Source organism: Convolutriloba macropyga, chromosome 5 (genome assembly GCF_964194025.1).
Source record: "Convolutriloba macropyga chromosome 5, txConMacr16.3, whole genome shotgun sequence".
In the NCBI taxonomy this organism is placed as follows: domain Eukaryota; kingdom Metazoa; phylum Xenacoelomorpha; order Acoela; family Convolutidae; genus Convolutriloba; species Convolutriloba macropyga.
Window position 1 is genome coordinate 5881647 of NC_134472.1, and position 19793 is coordinate 5901439.

At 36.7% G+C, this 19793-nt stretch overlaps 1 protein-coding gene across 1 annotated transcript in view; it reads right to left on the bottom strand.

Annotated features, from left to right (window-relative positions):
- LOC142339079 (uncharacterized) overlaps positions 1 to 19793 on the bottom strand; it is a 73470-nt gene that overhangs the window by 33993 nt on the left and 19684 nt on the right. Inside the window, exons 5-6 of the mRNA XM_075388779.1 lie at positions 19346 to 19553; positions 18807 to 18964 (exon numbers count right to left, since the gene is read on the bottom strand). Of these exons, the coding sequence (XP_075244894.1) occupies positions 18807 to 18964; positions 19346 to 19553 (366 nt within the window). The remainder of the gene's footprint in view (positions 1 to 18806; positions 18965 to 19345; positions 19554 to 19793) is intronic.

Consider the following 19793-nt stretch of genomic DNA (forward strand, 5'->3'; position numbering starts at 1 on the left):
CACAAGTGTATTATTGTAGTCTGCATGTCAAAGCAAATTTTGGGCTGCTCTTGTTATTCCTTTGGCGGACATTTTTCGGTTACCTATGAACAGAAAAAAGCAGTCAAATTATGACAATCATACAAGGTTAGTTGGTACTTTGTTAGTTTTTTCTTGAATCATTAAACGTAAAATACTCACTAGTGGAAGTAATGCTGTACAGCTTTGGCTTCAGGCATATAAATTCTTTTATATAATCCCCAGCAAATTCGTCTTTGAATTTTAAGACGACGCGCTTATTTTCTTCGCTGTAGAGTTTGTGATCTTCTGGTTAATTTGAGAAGTCGAATTGATCAAGAACATTGCTCTCCTTCAGTTCACGGTAGAGATCTTCACAATTGATCCGGTATAGCAAGCTATCAGTATCACTATAAAGTAATGGACAGTCAAATGCAGATCGCATTGTTCCATAGTGAAACTGATACATGTAGTATTTCGCTAGATCAAGTATTGTGGCCCCTACTATAGTTGGTGTATCCCAATAGATCTTTCTTGGGCGGGAGGAGAGAGCTGCCATGTTCTCACCAAACACTTTGAATTTTTTAAACTCAAACTTGCTTACTATGGTTAGGGTTCGTCTTGCGTCTCTCGTAAGCTCGATTTTCATCCGTCGACGTTTCGATTCGCAGTTTTTCCCATAAACGGCGTTGTTCATTAGTTTATAGAAACTCTCCTCAAATTTATTCGAAGCCGCTTGTCTCTTCTCACTGTTCAGGGTTATATAGGGTGTTAACCAATTGTTTTGAGTAAACTGTAGCACACGATGCATTTTCCTCACGACTAATCCCAAGTTAACATACAGTTTCAACAGCTTGTAATGCAGCACATAATGGTCTTTGTCGAAGAAAGTCTGCAACAGTTTTGGGACTTTTGAGGGGGGTAAGTTATGACTCTCTCGCAAATTCACTTGGTAGTCACTGAGCCAGTCATCCTCAACAATATTTTTCGATGGTGCGAGGGGGAAGTCCTGATGGTAATCGTGTAGACTTGCTGGATAATGCAAGTCGACTTCCACGAAGTAACCGACAGGGTTATCATCAGGACAGTTTAGTATCTGAGCCAGTGTAATATCAGAGTTAGGCGTAAAATCTGACTGAGGGAGTTTTTCATTTTGCATTACGCCACCGTATAGGTTATTGGCGTCCACGCAGAAGCCAAATGTCGAGGGTTGTGAAGAGTCGTAATCTGGTAAATATTTATTATTTGCTGTAAACTTTCTCATCTCGTAGACTGAACATACTCCCCCACGTACTGCTCCTTCTATCATATCGAGGTGCTCGCGTTCCGTAAGCAATTCAACCTCAGCCTTGGATATTCTCAAGGATGCTTCCTTAGCCATATTTGGCAGTGTGTAAAAGTGCATGCAATCGAGTTTGTAGGTGGAGAAACTGAGCTCTCTGTGGAATTCACAAACGCATGCGAGAAGAGCGCAATCGGTTTTCAGGTATGCATCGTGGTAGTCTTGTAGAGTTTGGCAATTCAGAGTGTTCCACATCGTCTTGGCGTGGTTCAAGTTTTCTTGAGTTATTGTTACTGCGTTTCCTTCTAAAGTGTTACGCCATTCATTAAGAGGCGGTAAGGATTTTTCGCTGAACTTTTCTCGACCGCTAACATATGAATAGGGGTAATATCCTTTTTGCTGCAGGAGCTTCAATTCTGTTGAGGATAGGTTAGGAAAGACAGAAGCAAGTATTCCAAAACGATCTCTTGGTAAAATGTCAACCAACTTTTCGAGAGACGAATTCATCATTTTGAATGAATCAATGAACCTCAGATTTTCATACTTTTTGATCACTTTTCCATCATCTAGGGTTATGGTCTCCACGAGTACTCCAAAATTCATGGAAATGTATTTTTCATCAGTAGATGGAATTACACTTACAGTGGTCGTTGGCTCACAAGATTGGAGGGCTAAACAAATGTGATGAAGGTCATAATTTTGTATATTATGACCCACCACAGGGGTAAAGTTGACGTTCCTTCGTGCTCGATTGCATTTTTCATGAGCCCAGCCAAGAAATTGTCCGCTGTAGTGGCAGTGATCCAGATCAATTGATGATTGTTCATCATTATCGTCAAAGGCTTCGTTACATATCCAACATTCGCTAGCTGCACTTTTCGGATATTGGCTACGGTCACCTCTGAAGAAAGGAAAAGCTCGTTTGCGCTTGTATATATCCTTGGCTAGTGTGTGTAACATGTTTACAAATTTAGTAATGCAATCTTCAGAGCTGTCCACGTGGAAGAAGATGGGTTTTGTTGAGTAGTGATCAATTACCGCAAGTGAAAACCCACAGGGCTCGTGTTTTTCAATAACTCTGGTGTATGAGTTGTTCCCGTGGGGCGTGCATCCTCCTACTGGACACAAGAAGGATTCGAAGTCAAAGTAAATGACTAATGGAACAAACCAGGTAGCGGCCAAGTTTTTGAATTTATATGAATTTTTTCCCGGAGCTGGTAATCGAACAACAGCCGGCGCATTTTCACAGCAGGTTTCCATATGTGCGGTAAGCTTTGCAAGGCCTTCTTCACACAACCAGAAACAATTCCGGCAAATATGAAACGCAAAGCGAAATTTGGTATTTCGGAGTTGACAGACTACCTTAACCAAGTTGCTAATCAACACATAATGGTAACAGTCCATTGTGAAGTTTGAGACAAACTTTGACACTCTGAGTGGAAAAAAGTCTCTACCATCATAACCAAAAACGTTGATTCGAACTTCATTTAGATTTTCGAACTGACTGATGTCTTTTAGCCCCATGGGCATATCGAAGTGTCCAGTTGGTTGATGAAGGTTGGCTTGCTTGTACATTTCGGGTGAAGTTTTGTCTGTGTTGTAGTTCCTTCCTGGTCGATCTAAGCTAATATTGTTGTGCATATGATATGCAGCAATATAGCAGTAAAGGAAGCAATTTGCGTCCTCATGGTTACGAATATTAAGTAAACCGCGGCAATTTTGTAACTTTGATGGTAACGCAATGTAAGACGAGCCAGTTATAGGTCGGTAACGGGCAAAGTTCAATTATTTTGATAACTTTCTCAAGCACCCAACCACTACCATTAGAGGCAAATGTCGTAAGCACTATCATCATCTTCTCGACCATAGTCCAGAAGGTCTCACTGCTAAGTCCCTGACTATACACCGATGTCATGAGCGAATTTGCATAAATTTCAATAAGTTCATCTTCTTGATCTTCGTTTTGACTTGGTTTTCGGAGTTGAAGATGGGCACTAAATTGAACTTTTTGTGATCCTTGTGAGAGTTTTTGTTCTATAAGCGAATCGATTTGTGGTTTATGCTGGAGCATGAACTGAGCAAGGCCTGTGTTGGCTTGGGTTGTTGATGGCGGCAGATGATAGCTCTGAAGGGTACCATTAAAGGCAGTTTCGGCCGGCGCTTGAGTTGGTTGGAATTGATCGCCAAAGACAGGTAAAGAATGCAAAGAACTCATATGCTGAGCAAATAATCTGGTGTCGTTAAAGCCCATATAGCAGGACCGACAACAATTTGTAAATTTTTGATGACAAGTCCTCATGTGTTGTTCCAGTTCAGAAAGTTTTCTACAAGTGAATGTACAAATACAACAGGTAAAGACTGGTAAACCTACTTCGTCGGGATGGTAGCGATGCTCATGGCGAGATTGATTTCCTCTGTTTGCAAAAGTTGCCGAACAAAATTTGCAATTGAACACCATAGTTGAAAAATTCAAGATTCAAAAGTTAACAGAGATAATGACAACTTTCGTAAACATGTAACTCAACTTCAAATGGCGAATTTATTTCTATTCCACACGAGGTTCATATAAGACGCGCGCAATTCAAACTTTCAAGATTTTCGAATTTGATTGGATAATAAGAGCGCGTCCCCGCTTTAGTCAACTACTATGAACATATCAAGTTGCGTTGAACGTAAAGTAGCGCTTGACTTTACGTTTCTCACTGAACAACACTGACATGATAAAACTTGTTTGTTATTTTCGAATTATTAGTACAATATATAAAAAGATTTTTTTAAAACCAGGGGTAGTTCCTTTTAGTTATTAGTTATATGTGATGTAAGAAAGCATATCAATTGCAATTTTTTGATTTGCTAACTTTTAGGTTTAGTCAAAGTAAACTTTTATGAATTTTCAATGATCTTTCAATCAAATATTTTAATCTTTTTTCTTCATTTTCATAGATAATATGCTCCAATGACATAAGGGTAGAGGAAACATTTGTGTTTGAATCCGTTAGATGTAATATTACACTCCAGTAGCCTACATAAAAAGAAAGTTTTGATTTGATTTCCATAGAATTTTTGAATAATATTGCAAAAGAATCGCTTTTTTGTACACTTTGTTAAATTTTAAGTACAAGGGAAGCTTTGGACGGTTATCATGCACAGTTTTATTACTGTCACGGTGTTTCAACAGCTAAAAAATCTACTAAAAGCAAATGAAATGTTCAATTTTTTTCGCTTAATGTTGCAAAAAAAGCGATTTTTGTAATTTTTTTTACTGTAGATGCCGATGGGTGCGTCTGACGATGTTGGTCATCATAACCAAAAACGCTCCCCGGGCACTAAAACGCAGGAACCGACAAGAAAAAATCCCTCATCTTTATCAGGAAAAAAGTTTCTGTCAATCATGATCAATCAATGTCATCACATGACAGCCAATGACAAGCCCCCTGTTGCAAGCATTTTTCGATGACAGCTGTTATGAGATGATTTTGTCTACAGCCCCCAAAAAATCGGTTTTTTAGAAAAAACCTGGTGTATCATTATTATTTCGGGTACTTCAATTGCTAATTAATGCCAGATGTTAATGAGACGTTAATGTCCAGATGTTTTGAAAATCGGTGAAGGAGCCGTTTTTCGATCCTGACCCTTATGACCAAAAGTGACAAGCATGTACCACTGATTACAAATCCGTTTAAAAATGGGAATTTTTTTTCGTTAATTACTAATTAGACTAATTAGTTGCTAATTAGCTGTTAATTAATGGTTAATTATCTCATGAAGGATTGAGTTTATTTTGACGAGCGTTATGAGCTTTTTTGTAGTACAGTGTCTGATAGTGTCAACACAATAGTCAGTTTCATCCCAGCTATCTGTTGAAGCCGACTTTTTTGGGGTCAAAGGTCACCATGAAAAACAAAAAAAAATTTTTTTTTTTCGTTTTTTTTTCAACTTTTTTAGAAGAAATGTGGTCAAATTTTTTATTCATATCGATAGCCCACAAAAAACAGTTGGTAATGGCGTTCAGGTTTTGAGTTTTCGTTCCGTCGAAAAAAATTTATTAAGCAAAAAAACCGGAAAAATCTCATTTTTAAAAAAAAAATCCTTTTTTTTCCTCCTTTTTGCTGAAAAAATGATGTTTTACTAGTTTAACTAACACCTGAAGGTATACCCAACATGAGCGCTGATATTATATCAGCATACGAAGAACGATTTGCTAATTGAAGTTTTCGTTTGATAAGAACTTTATGCATTTTTTGAAGCTTTTGTTCAAACCTAATTTTACATTTCAATAGCTTTCTCAACAAATTTTCTCTCAACCAATCAGAAGCTTGTTTGCTTCCTGCTATATATTCGAACACGTTTGAAAATGTCCATTTTGGAATTTTTCTCCCAACTTTGTCTCACTAAACAATACTGTTTTTGTGAACATGTTTGAACATGTCCATTTTTGTAAAATTCTGATTCTAAAGTCTGCTAGCTATGTAAAAACATTAAAAGAAGAGTGTCAATTAGCGAGCTATTCACAAAAGATAGTAACACAACACACCAAAGTGCAAAGGAAAAACAATTCAATATTAAATAAGTTGTTAGAGGTCAAAAAAATCCATTAGAGAGTCTTGTTGTTTTCGTTTTTTTGGTGCTGCGCATACTACTGGAGTTTCCGAGCAATTGGGTGTCTTGACATCGACTGAATTTGTTTGGGGTTGTGGTGTCTGAAAGTTTGAACCAGATAAAATGTTGACATCAAACTGACTTGCAAAATTGTCAGAGATCTTGTTCTTCCTCTGGAAATCCTCAAAGAGTGACGGACTTGGGGTTGGAGTAAAAGTTGGGCTTGGATCAACAGCAGGAGTTGTTGGAACACTGACTGAAACACTCGGTGGCTGACTGTCCGGTGAGGATGGTGACGATTTGACACCCCACATATCACCCAAATTTTCGTAGGCTTGATATGTACCGAGTTGATTCTCGAATAAGGGCACACAATCGCAGTCGTATCTGTACAAGATACGTCTCACTTCCTCCGGCAAAGTTTCTTCAGTCGAATGCATTTGTGGTATAGTTTTTGGTGGTAAGTGTCCTCCAGAAGTAATGATACTGGATTCAGCCGGCTCCGTTTTTTCCGGTAGGGCAGCAATAGCGTTAATAAAAAGCTTCGGTATCAAACAATGCTGGTATGTGTACCACAAATCGTTTTTTTTGTTGTATAAGAACGACAAAATTTTCAAACACGTTTTGGTAAACAAGAGTTCTCTCAAAAGAGATAGCAGATTCTGAAAGAATTTTCACGGACATTGTTTTCAAGTTCAAGTTCGATTCAATAGTTAACTGTTAAGTAAGAGCAAAAAGAAAGAAATGAACAAAAGTACAAAATTCTTTCCCAACATGTGTTTCGCAAGGTTCGCCTTATCTAAGACCAAACAAATGATTGGAGCATAATCACACCTAGTTGCCTAATATATTGTATATAACATGTGGTTAGCCACACTGTTGTTCCTTTACAGAGGAATTTGGGGTCACATCTGTTTTGTATTGGTTTTATGTAAATTGTGTGTGGTCTCTGCACTATACTATCTAGGGTCACATCTGTTCTAAATCAACTTGTATGTGAAATACATGGGTGCCTACACTATTAATGGTTAACTATCACCCACACATAAGTGTGGGTTGTGGTGATATATTTATTGCTTTCTATACAAAACACATGTACTTGTTATCTTTGTTCGCAAGTAGGTTCTGGTGGTTTATAGAGGTATGGTTTTAATTAACTATTATCTAAAAAAGAACACAAGTACAAAATTCTTTCCCAACATGTGTTTCGCAAGGTTTGTCTTTTCTAAGACCAAACGAATGATTGGAGCATGGACACACCTAGTTGCATAATATATTGTATATAGCATGTGGCTAGCCGCACTGTGGTTCCTTTACAGAGGAATTTGGGGTCACATCTGTTTTGTATTGGTTTTATGTAAATTGTGTGTGGTCTCTACACTATACTATCTAGGGTCACATCTGTTCTAAATCAACTTGTAATATATATGGGTCCCTACACTATTAATGTTTAACTCTCTCCCACACAGAAGTGTGGGGTTGTGTTGATAAATTTATTGTTTTATATACAAAACACATGTACTTGTTGTCTTTTGTTCGCAAGTATGTTCTGGTAGTTTATAGAGGTATGGTTTTAATTAACTATTATCTAAGGTCACATACGTATAAAAGTCTAAAATGAACAGTCTCAAGTACGCCGTGGGGCGTACTTGAGATTGTATTTACCAATCACTTGGATTTAATTAAAAATATGACGACACTGGTTTGATCCCAACTTGCCGCGCCTCTTAACTTCGTAGTTATTTACATTAAGAGCAAGTGATAAAACACGTTGCCTACCATGCCTTTTACTTCCTCAAAAGACACACAGTTTGGAGATTGCTATTTCGACAATTCACAATTTTGTATGTGCTACAATTTCTTCGAAAACTCAAACTGATCAATTTAGTAGTGAAACTTTAAAAAGAGTGGAATCAATTTTGAGTGGTCCTCATTCTGGTGCTTTTTGTCAGATTATGGATATATTTATGAGTGGTTTTGGAAAACTAAACATTGATTCTGATTTACTATTTGTTCGTCTTGTATATGAAGAAAAAATTCAGTTTTAAAATTTATTTCACAATATTAGTTTTGTTAGAGCATCACGTGAAGAGCAAAGCGAATCAATTGAAAATCACTACAATTTACAATTTGTCTATCATCAAATATTAAATGAGCAATAAAAATACAAAAGAGTCCACACAATTCTGAGTTTTGACCTTGAATTGGTTGGTTTTCAAGTAATTGGTGAAACTGTACATTATTTTTTGCAAGTCGTTGATAGATATTCTTGTAAGAAGAGAAGGATCGTCCAAGGGGATCAGCAAACAGAAGATGGTCGTTCTTTTTACAAATGAGGAGCCAGTGCGTGCCTGGACTTTGAGATTTTGACGCATTTACTATTAAAAAAGTATTTGATTTCAATTTTGAAGGAAAATTGTCTGCTGCAAATACACCTCGAAATTTGTGCTTTAGTTTTTGACATCTCTGAATTAAACCATTAATATCATCTTCGTCCATCATCAGTTTGTTAGAATATGATTTTTTGACACTCGTCCCGCAGTATCAACAAAAATTGTACTAGCTTTTCCTCCAATAATAAAAAATTCGATGTTGGTCGGTAACGCTGCTGAAAACTTCAACTCGATAGATATGGAGCAGTTTGTTAGCTCCGGGTGTATAAAATCATGAGAAGCTTGTTGGGTGCTAGTCAGATCAAATACCATTATAAAATGGTTGGGATAGTCTGACAGACTTATTCCGTGTCCATTGTCAATATAGGCTAAATCCGATATTGTATTAAAATAAAGGCGTTTGTTATCAGTTGTAGATATTGGGCTATCAGCCACTGGTAACCCGTTGCGATAAATATATATCTGTTCCAAGTCAAATTTTTGAAAATGAAATGGATTTTGCATGTTGTTGCCCAAAAAAGCTTCGTTTGTATTGAGACAAATGGCTAATCTTCGGATTGGCTCTCGTGCAAAAATATCCTCTTGCTTCCAACTATGCAGACCAGTTGAAGCCAAAAACGTCTTTGTCAAAGTTTCAAAGTAGGGATAGGCAGCAGGGCTAGTAAGCAACGTTTTTTCAATGGCAGACACGACCTCGTCATTCAATGTCATCTTGCGAACGTACAAATTAGCTTCAACAATTTTCACCTTGTAATGTTTTGCAGCATCATCGGAAACGATAACAAAATCATCAATAGATCTTCTGAATGCAATACGAAGAGTTACACCACTGAGCAGATGTTTATCACATGTGAAAAAGTCTACCGCTACTTTACCATAGAAAGTGCATTCTGCTGACTCTCTGACCGAGTTTTTTCTTCGAGCAATTTCACCTGCTTTTATTGCAGATGGATCTTCTTCGTAAGAATAGCCTTGACATGCCAACCAAGTGTTCTTTGCGTCTTTGTTATGTGAGAACTCAGTTTCTATAAAACTCTTGTGTGCGTAATTTCCATTTGCGTTAGAGATTTTCAACCCGTTGGCTGACACTGTGCAGTCAGAGAAAAGTGAACGTAGCACATTATTGCAAAAATAAGGAGCATCGGTTCTAGCAGTGTCAGCAGTAGCTGCCCCGTCATATTTGAGATCAGCTCCTGAAGACTGAACAATTTTGCATTTGACTTCCAAAAACATTTTTTGTAAATCAATAAAGTTGTTACGGTCACCAGTTACCTCGAACTCTAACATGGGTCCATCAGGACTATAAACAGGTCCCAATTTTTGACAAAAACTTCCATCGAAAGTCACCAAGAGCGCCGGCTTCTCAAACAGATCCAAAGAGCTATGGGTTGCTTCGTTTGGTAACAGGTTAGCGATCATATTTAACTTGAGAAAAGAAATCAGACCGACTTCTTTTTAAAACTTTTTGTTTTGAAATGACCAACTTTTGTTTGGTTAATCTTTTTCTTGGTGATTTTTTTGAGCGACTCCTAATCGTTTTTCTTTGTTGCCGAAATCTTGCTCCCCCTGTTTGTTTTTTAACAGCGTTGCTTATTGTATTTTTGAGTGCTTGTTTGGGTGATTTTTTACTGCTGACAACGTCTAGCAGCTCTGGAACACTTTGCTTTAAAAGTTCTTTTCCAATACGTTTTGCAGTAGGAAGAATGAAACGTCGAGCTAGGGGCAAAGCGACCCGTCCAATTCCCGCAGCTAATGCACCAAAACCACTGCCTCTTTGCCGGTAGTGGCCAGAGAAATGTGGTAAGGATGTTGCTTGGTTAGCGTAATAAGAGTCCATGCTAATTGGAAAATTTTTTGAACTGAAGGGTTAAAATGACTTTATCGGTTCCCGGAAAGGGAACCAATTCTCCCGTTTCTGTGCGAAGCTCAATCGATTTTGATTGTATGGTGTTTGATAAGAGTTTTTTGTAATCTAAATTGGAAAAAACAATTCGATGAGTTGGTTCAAGCTCGCAGACACTACCGTTTTTCAGACGTTGTTTTGAATCAATGACTCGAAGCAGGGGGGCTTTTGTATCACCGACGTACTGGTACTCAAAAATGTTCGTATATTTGAAAATTAAGTGCTTTCCCGAGCAAAGATCAACGGGAAAATCTCCATAGTATGCTGCCGTTTCATCACTCTTCATTAGTCTGTTTGATGTTGCGCTTTTCATTTTGTACCCTATGTGTACTCCACTGCCATCTGGAATGCCCGAAAAACCAATAATGCTGGGAATTTCTTTACTGGGAAAAGTAATTCCTTCATTTTTACCCATCAAAATTTCAAACTTTCCAGCTTTCTTGATCTCTCTGAATGAAAAGTTTGGTATTCCAACAGTTCGTTTGATAGTAGTTAGTATGTCGACAACTGAATTATAAGTTCCTGTCATGATAGACAATTTTTCACCGTTATACGGACGAGAGATCACATTGGCTTCGGTAGCCCTTTTCTGGCTGTCTTCGTACCCTTTTAAGCTATATACTACCATGTCTCCATTTACAATATGCTCAATTTTTGTGGGGAAAATGATCTCACTGAGAGCTACTCTCGTCACCAGCGAGTTGAATTTCATCATTGAAAAAGTTTCGAAATGAACTGAGAGTGTTAGAGTCAAAAATTTACATTGAAGCAGATGAAATAACATGCACAGTGAATTCATCGGTGAAACGGTTTTCACTCATTTTTCTCTACACGAACAAGCTGTAACTCTGGTTGATAAAATTTACCTTCAATTTTTTCACCGTTTGCATCAATAAGTGAAAACGTTGGCGGATTGAAGGTTGCTAAGCTTTCTACTTCAAAAACTTCGTCGGTGAAAGATTGTTTATACCCTTTCCTGAAGGCTTCGTCTTTTTTGACAATTCTAACAAAATCTCCAACGTAAAATTTGGGTCTCTGAAACTTGATTGTTTTAGCGCTCAACGAGACAAGTCGTGGAACATCCTTTTTAGTGACTTTATTTGGAGCAAGTTTGGTTACTCGGTTGACTCGTGAATTAATTGTTTTCACAAATTGATCCAGTTTATCTATGTAGGAGTATGTCCACTTTTCTTCAAGGTACTTGTAGATAATGTTTTTTAGTGACCAAATGTTCCGCTCTGCGAATGCAGACTTTTTTTCACTAAAAGTGCTGTATAAATGAATTCCTCGTTTGTTGCATAAGGTTTTGAAGGCTCCAAGAAACTCTGTACCATCATCAACCCACACTTTTTGTGGTTGCTTGTTTTTTATCATTTTTTTAAAGGCCGAGGCAGTTTCCGTTGCATACTTTGTTTTTAAGGGCTCCACACGAAGGTATCTGGAAAGACAGTCGACCGCAACCAATAAATATTTAACATTTCTGTTGTATTTTGCTAGTTTATCCACAAAAGCCAAGTCAACGGACCAAATTTCATTTATGTCTTTTACTATTACTTTAAGTCTGGGAAATCGTAAACGAATTGGGCGATATTTTGTAAAAAATGACTTGGTTTCCAAATATGTCTTAACTTTACCAAATGATAATTTGCTTTGGGTTTTTAATCGCTTTGGGTTTCCAAACGATGCAGGTCCCTTCAAATACAGTTGGTCCAACGTTTTTTTCTCAGAAGAAGTAAGACCATTTTTGCTGTTTGGTCTCTCCTTCTGCCGTCTTTTTTCTTGTGCCCGTTTTTCTTTGGTTGGTAACTTGATAACCGCTTCCAGATTGTCCTCGTGGGCTTGCAAAGATTTCTTCTTCGCTTTCGGATGCTTCCAAGATCTGTTTGGCATAGGTATTCGAAACTACATGAGGTGGAAGATCGAGAGCTAATAATGCTCGAGAATATTTTTGAATGTCAATTTTCTTTGTTGACTGCTGTGTGTTATACAAAAAAGTTGACGCTTTTAAGCCAAAAGATTGGTTATCAATATGAATGATACCACCTGGATCTTCAATGGATATTGTCGGGGATTCTAATATCTTGTTGAGAATGATTTCTGCTCTTCCGATTTTATTTTTCTCCATCCCTCCCAAATCTCTCATTATTGACTGAAACGTTGTAGTTGTACTTTTTTTGACAATAGGTTCAATTTCACTGTCATCACTCATCGGCTCCTCTTTTTGCTCATGATCTGTTTCAACATTTATGCTGGGTTCTGTCTGGACTGCTCCATCCTCTTTTTCACTTTTTTTTCGGATTTTGTAACATGTTTCTTTTAATGAGAGACAATTGCGTGGCTTTCTGTTTGTAGACAGGATTGTCAAAAATTTCACTTTTTGCCGGTTGTGTTGACATGAACATTCTTTTGGGAATTAAGATAAATTCTTCAGTATACATTATCACTTCCTCAGATGAAGGTAACACGAGAGAGCAATACCTTTCAAAAGAACCGTGTTTTTAGCAAAAATCTGCCTTTTATTTTTTAAACTTGTTTGTTTAGATAAAAGTTTTTTAAATGAATTTTCATGACCTTGTATTAATGTCTTCTTGACGGGAACGTTACCGTTGACAACATTAAGCAAACACTCGCAAAGAAAGTTAATAAAACTATTTGGTGCCGACTTGATTAGTTCTTTTGACTTTATGTCCGATGTCTCTAACATTCGCCGCAGCATACAAAGCTCTTTCTCTCTCATTACTCAAATTGGTTATAACAGCTTTAGCTGGGGGAAGGTAAAAAACGGATGGTCCTGGTGGAACAATATTGGAGCAGTAACGTAAAACGTCCGATGTTTTTGGATCCAGATCGATCAGTAAATGACCAAACGGTTGTTTGGTTGCTAGCTCGTAGCTATCTTTCAAAAATTGCGTGTTATTAAGCTGTCGACCAATTAAACCAATCTGTTGAATGTCACGGGGTGATTTAAATAAAATAATGTGTTGTATTAAGATCAATAGTTCGTGACCATTTACTTTGTTGAAATAAATTGTGTTTTACGTAAATTACACTAATGTTTTTGTGACGTCCTGCTGTAGCCAATTTCGAAAACTCTTTGTCATTAAAAATCTCTTCACATGAATTGTCAAACACCAGCAGACAGTTTTCGAGCTCCGATATCAGATCGAAGCTTGAAAATTTGGTAAACTGTATGTTTAATTTTGCCTCTAGTGACTTAAATTTGGGTTGTTCATGTTGGTAGAAATAAAAAATCGAGAGGAACTTTGGAGAAAAAGTGTTTTCGAGTAACATTCTGGAAATAAGCTCTGTTTTTCCACAACATGACGGACCGCAAACAGCCATAAACAACCGGTCAGTTGTTGAAATGATTTTATTCATAATTTTGGGTTGGGAAGAGCGTATCCAACTGTACAAGAAGGAAGAGAAAACCAAAATGTAGACTCTTCACATTCAAGCTGGAAAAACACAAGTTTTACCAGAGAAACTATTATGAGAAAAATTATAATAAAAACTTGTGTAAAATAAACAACTTCTGATCGTGGTATCCTTGAATTACAAAACCTCCATGATCGTCTTTCATGGTGATTATCATCAAACACTAAGTCAGTTATTGCCCCGCCTGTATCTAACTGATCCTCTGCTTTACTCATTTCAAAATAAGTTTTTTTTTTTTTAAAAAAAGGTAAATTTGGTTATTTCATTATATAAATTTCATAAGACACAAATTGTGAGTTTTGATTATCATTGATAAAAGTAATGGTGTAGTTCGCATTTACTCTGTCAGTTTTTTCTCTGAAAACAATTGACTGTACGTTGTTCTTTTCAATTCTTCGTCTTATTTCAGCTGGAAGGCTCTTATCGTTCAGTGACATCAGAACTGGTTCTGCACGCTTGGGCATAGGTAAAGGGGTTAGTTTCAGCTGTCGCATTTTCTCTTCCAAAGACATGGTACAATTGAAAGTACTCCAAAAGTGAAAGGTATTTCTTGAAGGCTTCTATTTCAGCACCAGTACAGACAATTTGCTGTTTCCTCAGTACAATTTGACCACGACTGTCAACTTTTTCCTCTTTGACAAATGTAGCTGTTAATTGATTTTCATCCGCTATACAACTGTAAACCACCAAATTTGGGGACAAGTTCACTTGAAGTAGAGACGATGCTGCTTTCTCGGACCGTCGATTCATTCGTTAGCCACAGGTAAAAAAAGTGTAGCTTTTTTTCTTGCACAGTGTTGATTTCTTTGCCGCTTAGGACAGCTTAAAATATGTAAAGTACAAATTGGTGTCTCGTGAAAAAATTTCAAATTTTCAATTTTTGGACATAATAAAATCTCTAAATTGATAACGTCCTTTTTGAGAAGTTTCTGAATTGTTTCTGTTTTTTCTGTTCCCTTCGCATAAAAAGTTGCCAAGGGAAATCGAAGTGCTATGCTTTCAAAAATTTGTTGCAAATAACAATATGGATAATCTCCACTCTCCCAATTCAAACCATGGAGATATTTTGACACCCAACTGTATGATCGTCTCTCACTCAAAGACAGTATGTTGAATGAAGTTGGGGGTAAAAATGACACAGTATCGCAATAATTTTCTGTCGAAACAGCTAGTTCTTTGATAATAAAACCAGACTTTTTATGTCGAAAGCCTTCAAAATCAAGAACAACTGGTCTTGATTTCGACATTCCAGCAAACTGAATAAATTGCTTTTAAAAGTCTTTACATATAGACAGAAGGCAAGTCCTGTCACGTGACCAAGATACTCGTTTGTAACTGGACACGGTAGGACATACGAATAGCCCGGCCCTTTTTCACTATATTCAAAGACAAAACCTGAAGCGTCGCGAAGTATGCAACCTCAAAATTTTGTAAGACTTGAAATACTTGTCCAGAGACGAATTATCAATACCAATCAGTCCACCATAGGGTCTCATTTTCATCGCAATATCCAAATCAAGATCAGGATCCAAGTACTGACATGTTGCCAAGAAATAAAGAAACCTTTCACCGTATTGAAAATAATCCTTTTTCAATTCCTTGTAATCTTCTTGAATAGCTTTCAAATCAACCGTCGCTAGAGTTGTCATGGCGGAAAAATGAGTTTCAAGGCCGCCTAATCCCCTTAATCCCTTTCCGTCTAGGATAACCCCCTATTATCCCATGTTTAAGTATCGTAGGATAACCCCCCTCTCTTTAGACAGTATTTACTTACTACTGGGGTGGGTGTTGAGGGCAAGAGAGTTCAACCCGTTCTTGAGGACGAAAAGTCAAACGGGTTAGACAAAAAAATCGGTCAAGCAAAAAATCGAATAACATAGCCGGCAGATTGCTGGAATAGCTGCGAAAGAATGGACTTGTGTGCCGTATTATAGAGATAGAAACAGATACAGATATAAGTTGAAAAAGTTATCGACGCCGCTCAAAAAGCTATGTAAAAAAATTAAACGATAAATTTATAAAGCTTGTTCAAATTCATTGCGTAGAAGCCTTTTCATTAGGGACCCTTATTACACATAAATTCCTTTGACCTTAAATTAATTCAAAATAAACTTAAATTTTAAAGTGCAAAAGTCATTTTTATTGAGTGAGGTAAGTCACTTATGATCAAAATCTAATCACGCAAAAAAATTTTGCTAGAGAGAGCGAGAGAGAGAAATGACGTCACGCGCGAAAAAACAGTTAGTGAGAGGAAGAAGTCATTCAAAAAATTTGACTTTTCAGCTTCGAGATGTGAACAAATGCAAAACGAAAAAAGAGCGTCAGACGACGAAACAAAAAAAACATAGCAGGACAAGTCCTGACGTACAATTCAAAGAATTTTCATTGACTTAACAAACAAGTAGACCTAGAACGGACAATGAGTAAATTGCGAAAACCATTTCTAAAAAAATTAGATAAAACAAAAAACAAAACCAATGTCAAAATGCTGCAGGGAGAACAAGAAACCGCTAGTGAGATATGTAATATTGATTCTAACAAAAAACTAGGTCCAGAATGAGCTGTGAATGGATTGGGAAAACTATTTAGAAAAAAATCCGATCCAAAAAATTGAAAAAACAGTAAAAATCAGAGTGAAATTGCCGCATGTGAACAAAAAACCACTAACGAGAAACCGAATTTTTGTTCAAACACTGTTTTCTCACTCTACTTTAAAATTAGAGCGAAAAAAATTCACGCCGCAAAACCACTTGCCTTTTTCGCTCCATTTCCTGTTTCGGCGTGACCAAAATCACCACTAGTAAAAAAAACATAGCAAGACAAGTTCTGACGTACAATTCAAAGAATTTTCATTGACTAAACAGAAAAACTAGACCTAGAATGGACTATGAGTGAATCGAGAAAACCATTTTAAAAAAAATCAGAACAAAAAATTAAGAAATAAACAGAAAATCAATGTCAAAATGCCGCATGTGAACAAAAAAACCACTAGCGAGAAATGAAAATTTAATTCAATTAAAAAACTAGGCCGAGAATGAGCTGTGAATGGGTTGGGAAAACCATTTAGAAAAAAAAATCCGATCCAAAAAGTCGAAAAAACAGAAAATCTGAGTGAAAATGCATGCCGCATGTGAACAAAAAACCACTACCGAGAAACCGAATTTTTGTTCAAACACCGCTTTCTCACTCTACTTTAAAATTAGAGCGAAAAAATTTCACGCCACAAAACCACTCGCTTTTTCGCTCCACTTCCTGTTTCGGCGTGAAAAAATCACCACTTCAATTTGACTTCAAAAATCATGAAAATGTGTGAACAGATGTTAAAAAAACATAGCCGGAAGAATTCCGGAAACGACTCGAAGTGAAAATCCATTTAAACGCCATCCAACTACTCATTAAACAAACCGTGCCTTTACTTATTTATGATTATCTTGAAACAAAGTCATGACACAAAAAAGTAAAAACAATAAAATCAAATCTGTTAAAATATGATAAAAAATCTGATCAAATATTGTTAAAATTTGATATCCCGAAAAAACTATCTCTTTCAAAATAACTTCATCAAACCAATTAGTAATTACAAAAATCACTTATGTGAATTTTGAAAAAATACTTTAGGCTAAAATTATGAAAAAAAAAGCTCTTAAAAACAACTTCCACTGAAAAACTGGAAAAAGTTAAATTTTTTAATATTTCAAAAACACATAAACCCAAAGAAAAATTTCCTTCAGCCAATAGGGTATCCATATGCTCGCAAAACAATAGGCAAGTCATAATAGGCAAAGAAACTTGGCTAAAAACAGAAAAAAAAACGAAAAACTGCAAAAAATTAAAAATAGTTCCAATTTTCGCCATTTTTTTGTCATATTCAACAAAAAATGATTCTTACCCACAAAACTGTAACCAATTGTTATCATAAAATTGCTCAAGAAGAGGGGGTTTCTTCAATAACCATTTGAGCCGGTAAAACAAATAATCGTCAAAAAAACGCAAAAATTAGCCCGAAAATCAGCAAAATACATTAAAAACCTCCGAATTCATAAAATCATAAAATTCATATCAATTTCCAGAAACCTTCAAACCACTACCGAAACCAGCCTAAAATTAAAACAAAATCATAACCAAACCTCTTAATCAAAATAAATGAAAAAAATGTTTTAAAATGCCGCACGTGAACAAAAAAGTTTCACACGCTTAGAGAAAATTTTTTCACACATCAATTTCTCGCTCTCTCAAAAACAGCGGTATGAACAAAAACACTCTCTTTTCGCTCCGCTCTTCACTTTTGTTCAGCACCAAAATCACTCCAAATTTTTTCACGCGTTTCATTTCCCGCTTCAAAAATCACTCCAATAAAATTGATTTAAAAAAAGGACTTCTCCAATACTCCTCTTCGAGTCGTAAAAAGACAGCGCCCCAATACAATTCAAATTCTTTGAATTGTAAAAAACCAAGAGCACCGCAATATAGCTACGCTCAGCTTGCAGCTTCGCAGCTATAAAAAAAGATCACAAGACCACTGAGCTGTTCTTAATTGCTCGTTTGAGAGCAATTAAAAACAGCTCAGTGACTTAATGCGTTCGGGCTTTACCAGTTTCTCAAGACAGAAGTCACTGAAATTTGCTGCTAAGACGAAAATCGCATTTAAAAATGCCAAAAGGACTTATAAAATTTGGAATCTTTGTTTGAGAGCAATCAAAAACCACTTAAAAAGCGTCTATAAAGGAAAAATGATTAAAAAACACAAAATAGCGTCTAAAAGTCTAATATATGGTCAAGAAGGTGAAAAACACTCGCAGACGTACTCTACTTCATATATGTGCGAAAAACCATTTGAACCGACTTTTCTCGCAAAAATGCATTAACAAATACCAATCTTTCTCTCTTCTTTTGAGTTTTATTCAATAGATTGACCTAAACACATACTTTCAAGGGCGTCGATCACTTACATCCTGTTTCACCGACTAAAAACCGATCATCACCATAACTCCTCTTCGGGTCGGAAAAAGACAACTCCCCGATGTCAAAAGTAACCCAATATAGCCTCACTCAGCTTATAGCTTCGCAGCTATAAAGAAAACTTTTGTAAGGGAAAAATCTCGAGTCAAAAATCAAGCTGCTTTCTCGCAGTTAACAAAACAGTCAAAGAATGATTTAGTCCATTCTTCTGATTAGATATAGTACCAATCTGACTTACTCAGCGTCTAGACCAGAAGTAAACGAGTTGTTCAGAGCATCAATGTCGTGCAGGAGTGCTCCGACAGCTGCAATGACTTTGGGTCGCAATTTTACAGCACTGTCTCCAATATTATCACAGTACACACCCACCCAGTCACGTAAATACTGCCCAAACTCCTGTAATAAAAGTGGAAATTGGAAAGCTAAATGGGTTGCATTTAGCAACTTGGTATCAAAAGCTTTTCAATTCCAATTATACAACTCCTGGAAATGTCCCACCCCGAGTATCGAATATGAATGCTTGAGAACTAACATTTTTTTTACCTTTATAATACGATATGTCAACCGTAATGGCTAATCACAAGCCATTGTTAGTTTATAGAAACAAAATTTCATGGCGGCAAAAGCAATGAGATTATATTATCATCACCCATCAATATATAAAGTAGGGGCGGGTCTATAATTGGGCATAACCAGATCGTCCTGTTGAATTGATATACTAATTTGTCCCATTAAGGGTAAATAGAAACAACTACACAGTTGTGAATTTTTACTAACCTCCAACTTGGACTTCTGGAGAAGGTCTGACAATTTCACCGAGACAGCTGAGACAACATCTCTCGGCAGATTTGAAGAGTTTACAGATGCACTCAAAATAGCACCAGATATACGATTGACCGATACGTCCACAGATACCAAATCAACAACCGAAATTTTGACCAGGGAAACATCTTTGGAAGCTTCAGAATTCACAGTGAAGGCAGCACTGAAAAATGGGACAAAATCAACTCGCATTGAAAATGTTGTTCTGATCCCCCTCATTTGTTAGCGAAAAGTAACTTAATGACACCCCGAAATTTCTTAGTCACTCCATTTTTGGGTTACCCATATCTTTTGCCGACAGATGCTTAAGTGGTATCATTATAAAGATCTTCATCAAAAACCGTCGACCGTTGAAACTCTAGTCCTTATGTCTACATATCTAACAATTTTTTAAATATCTTTT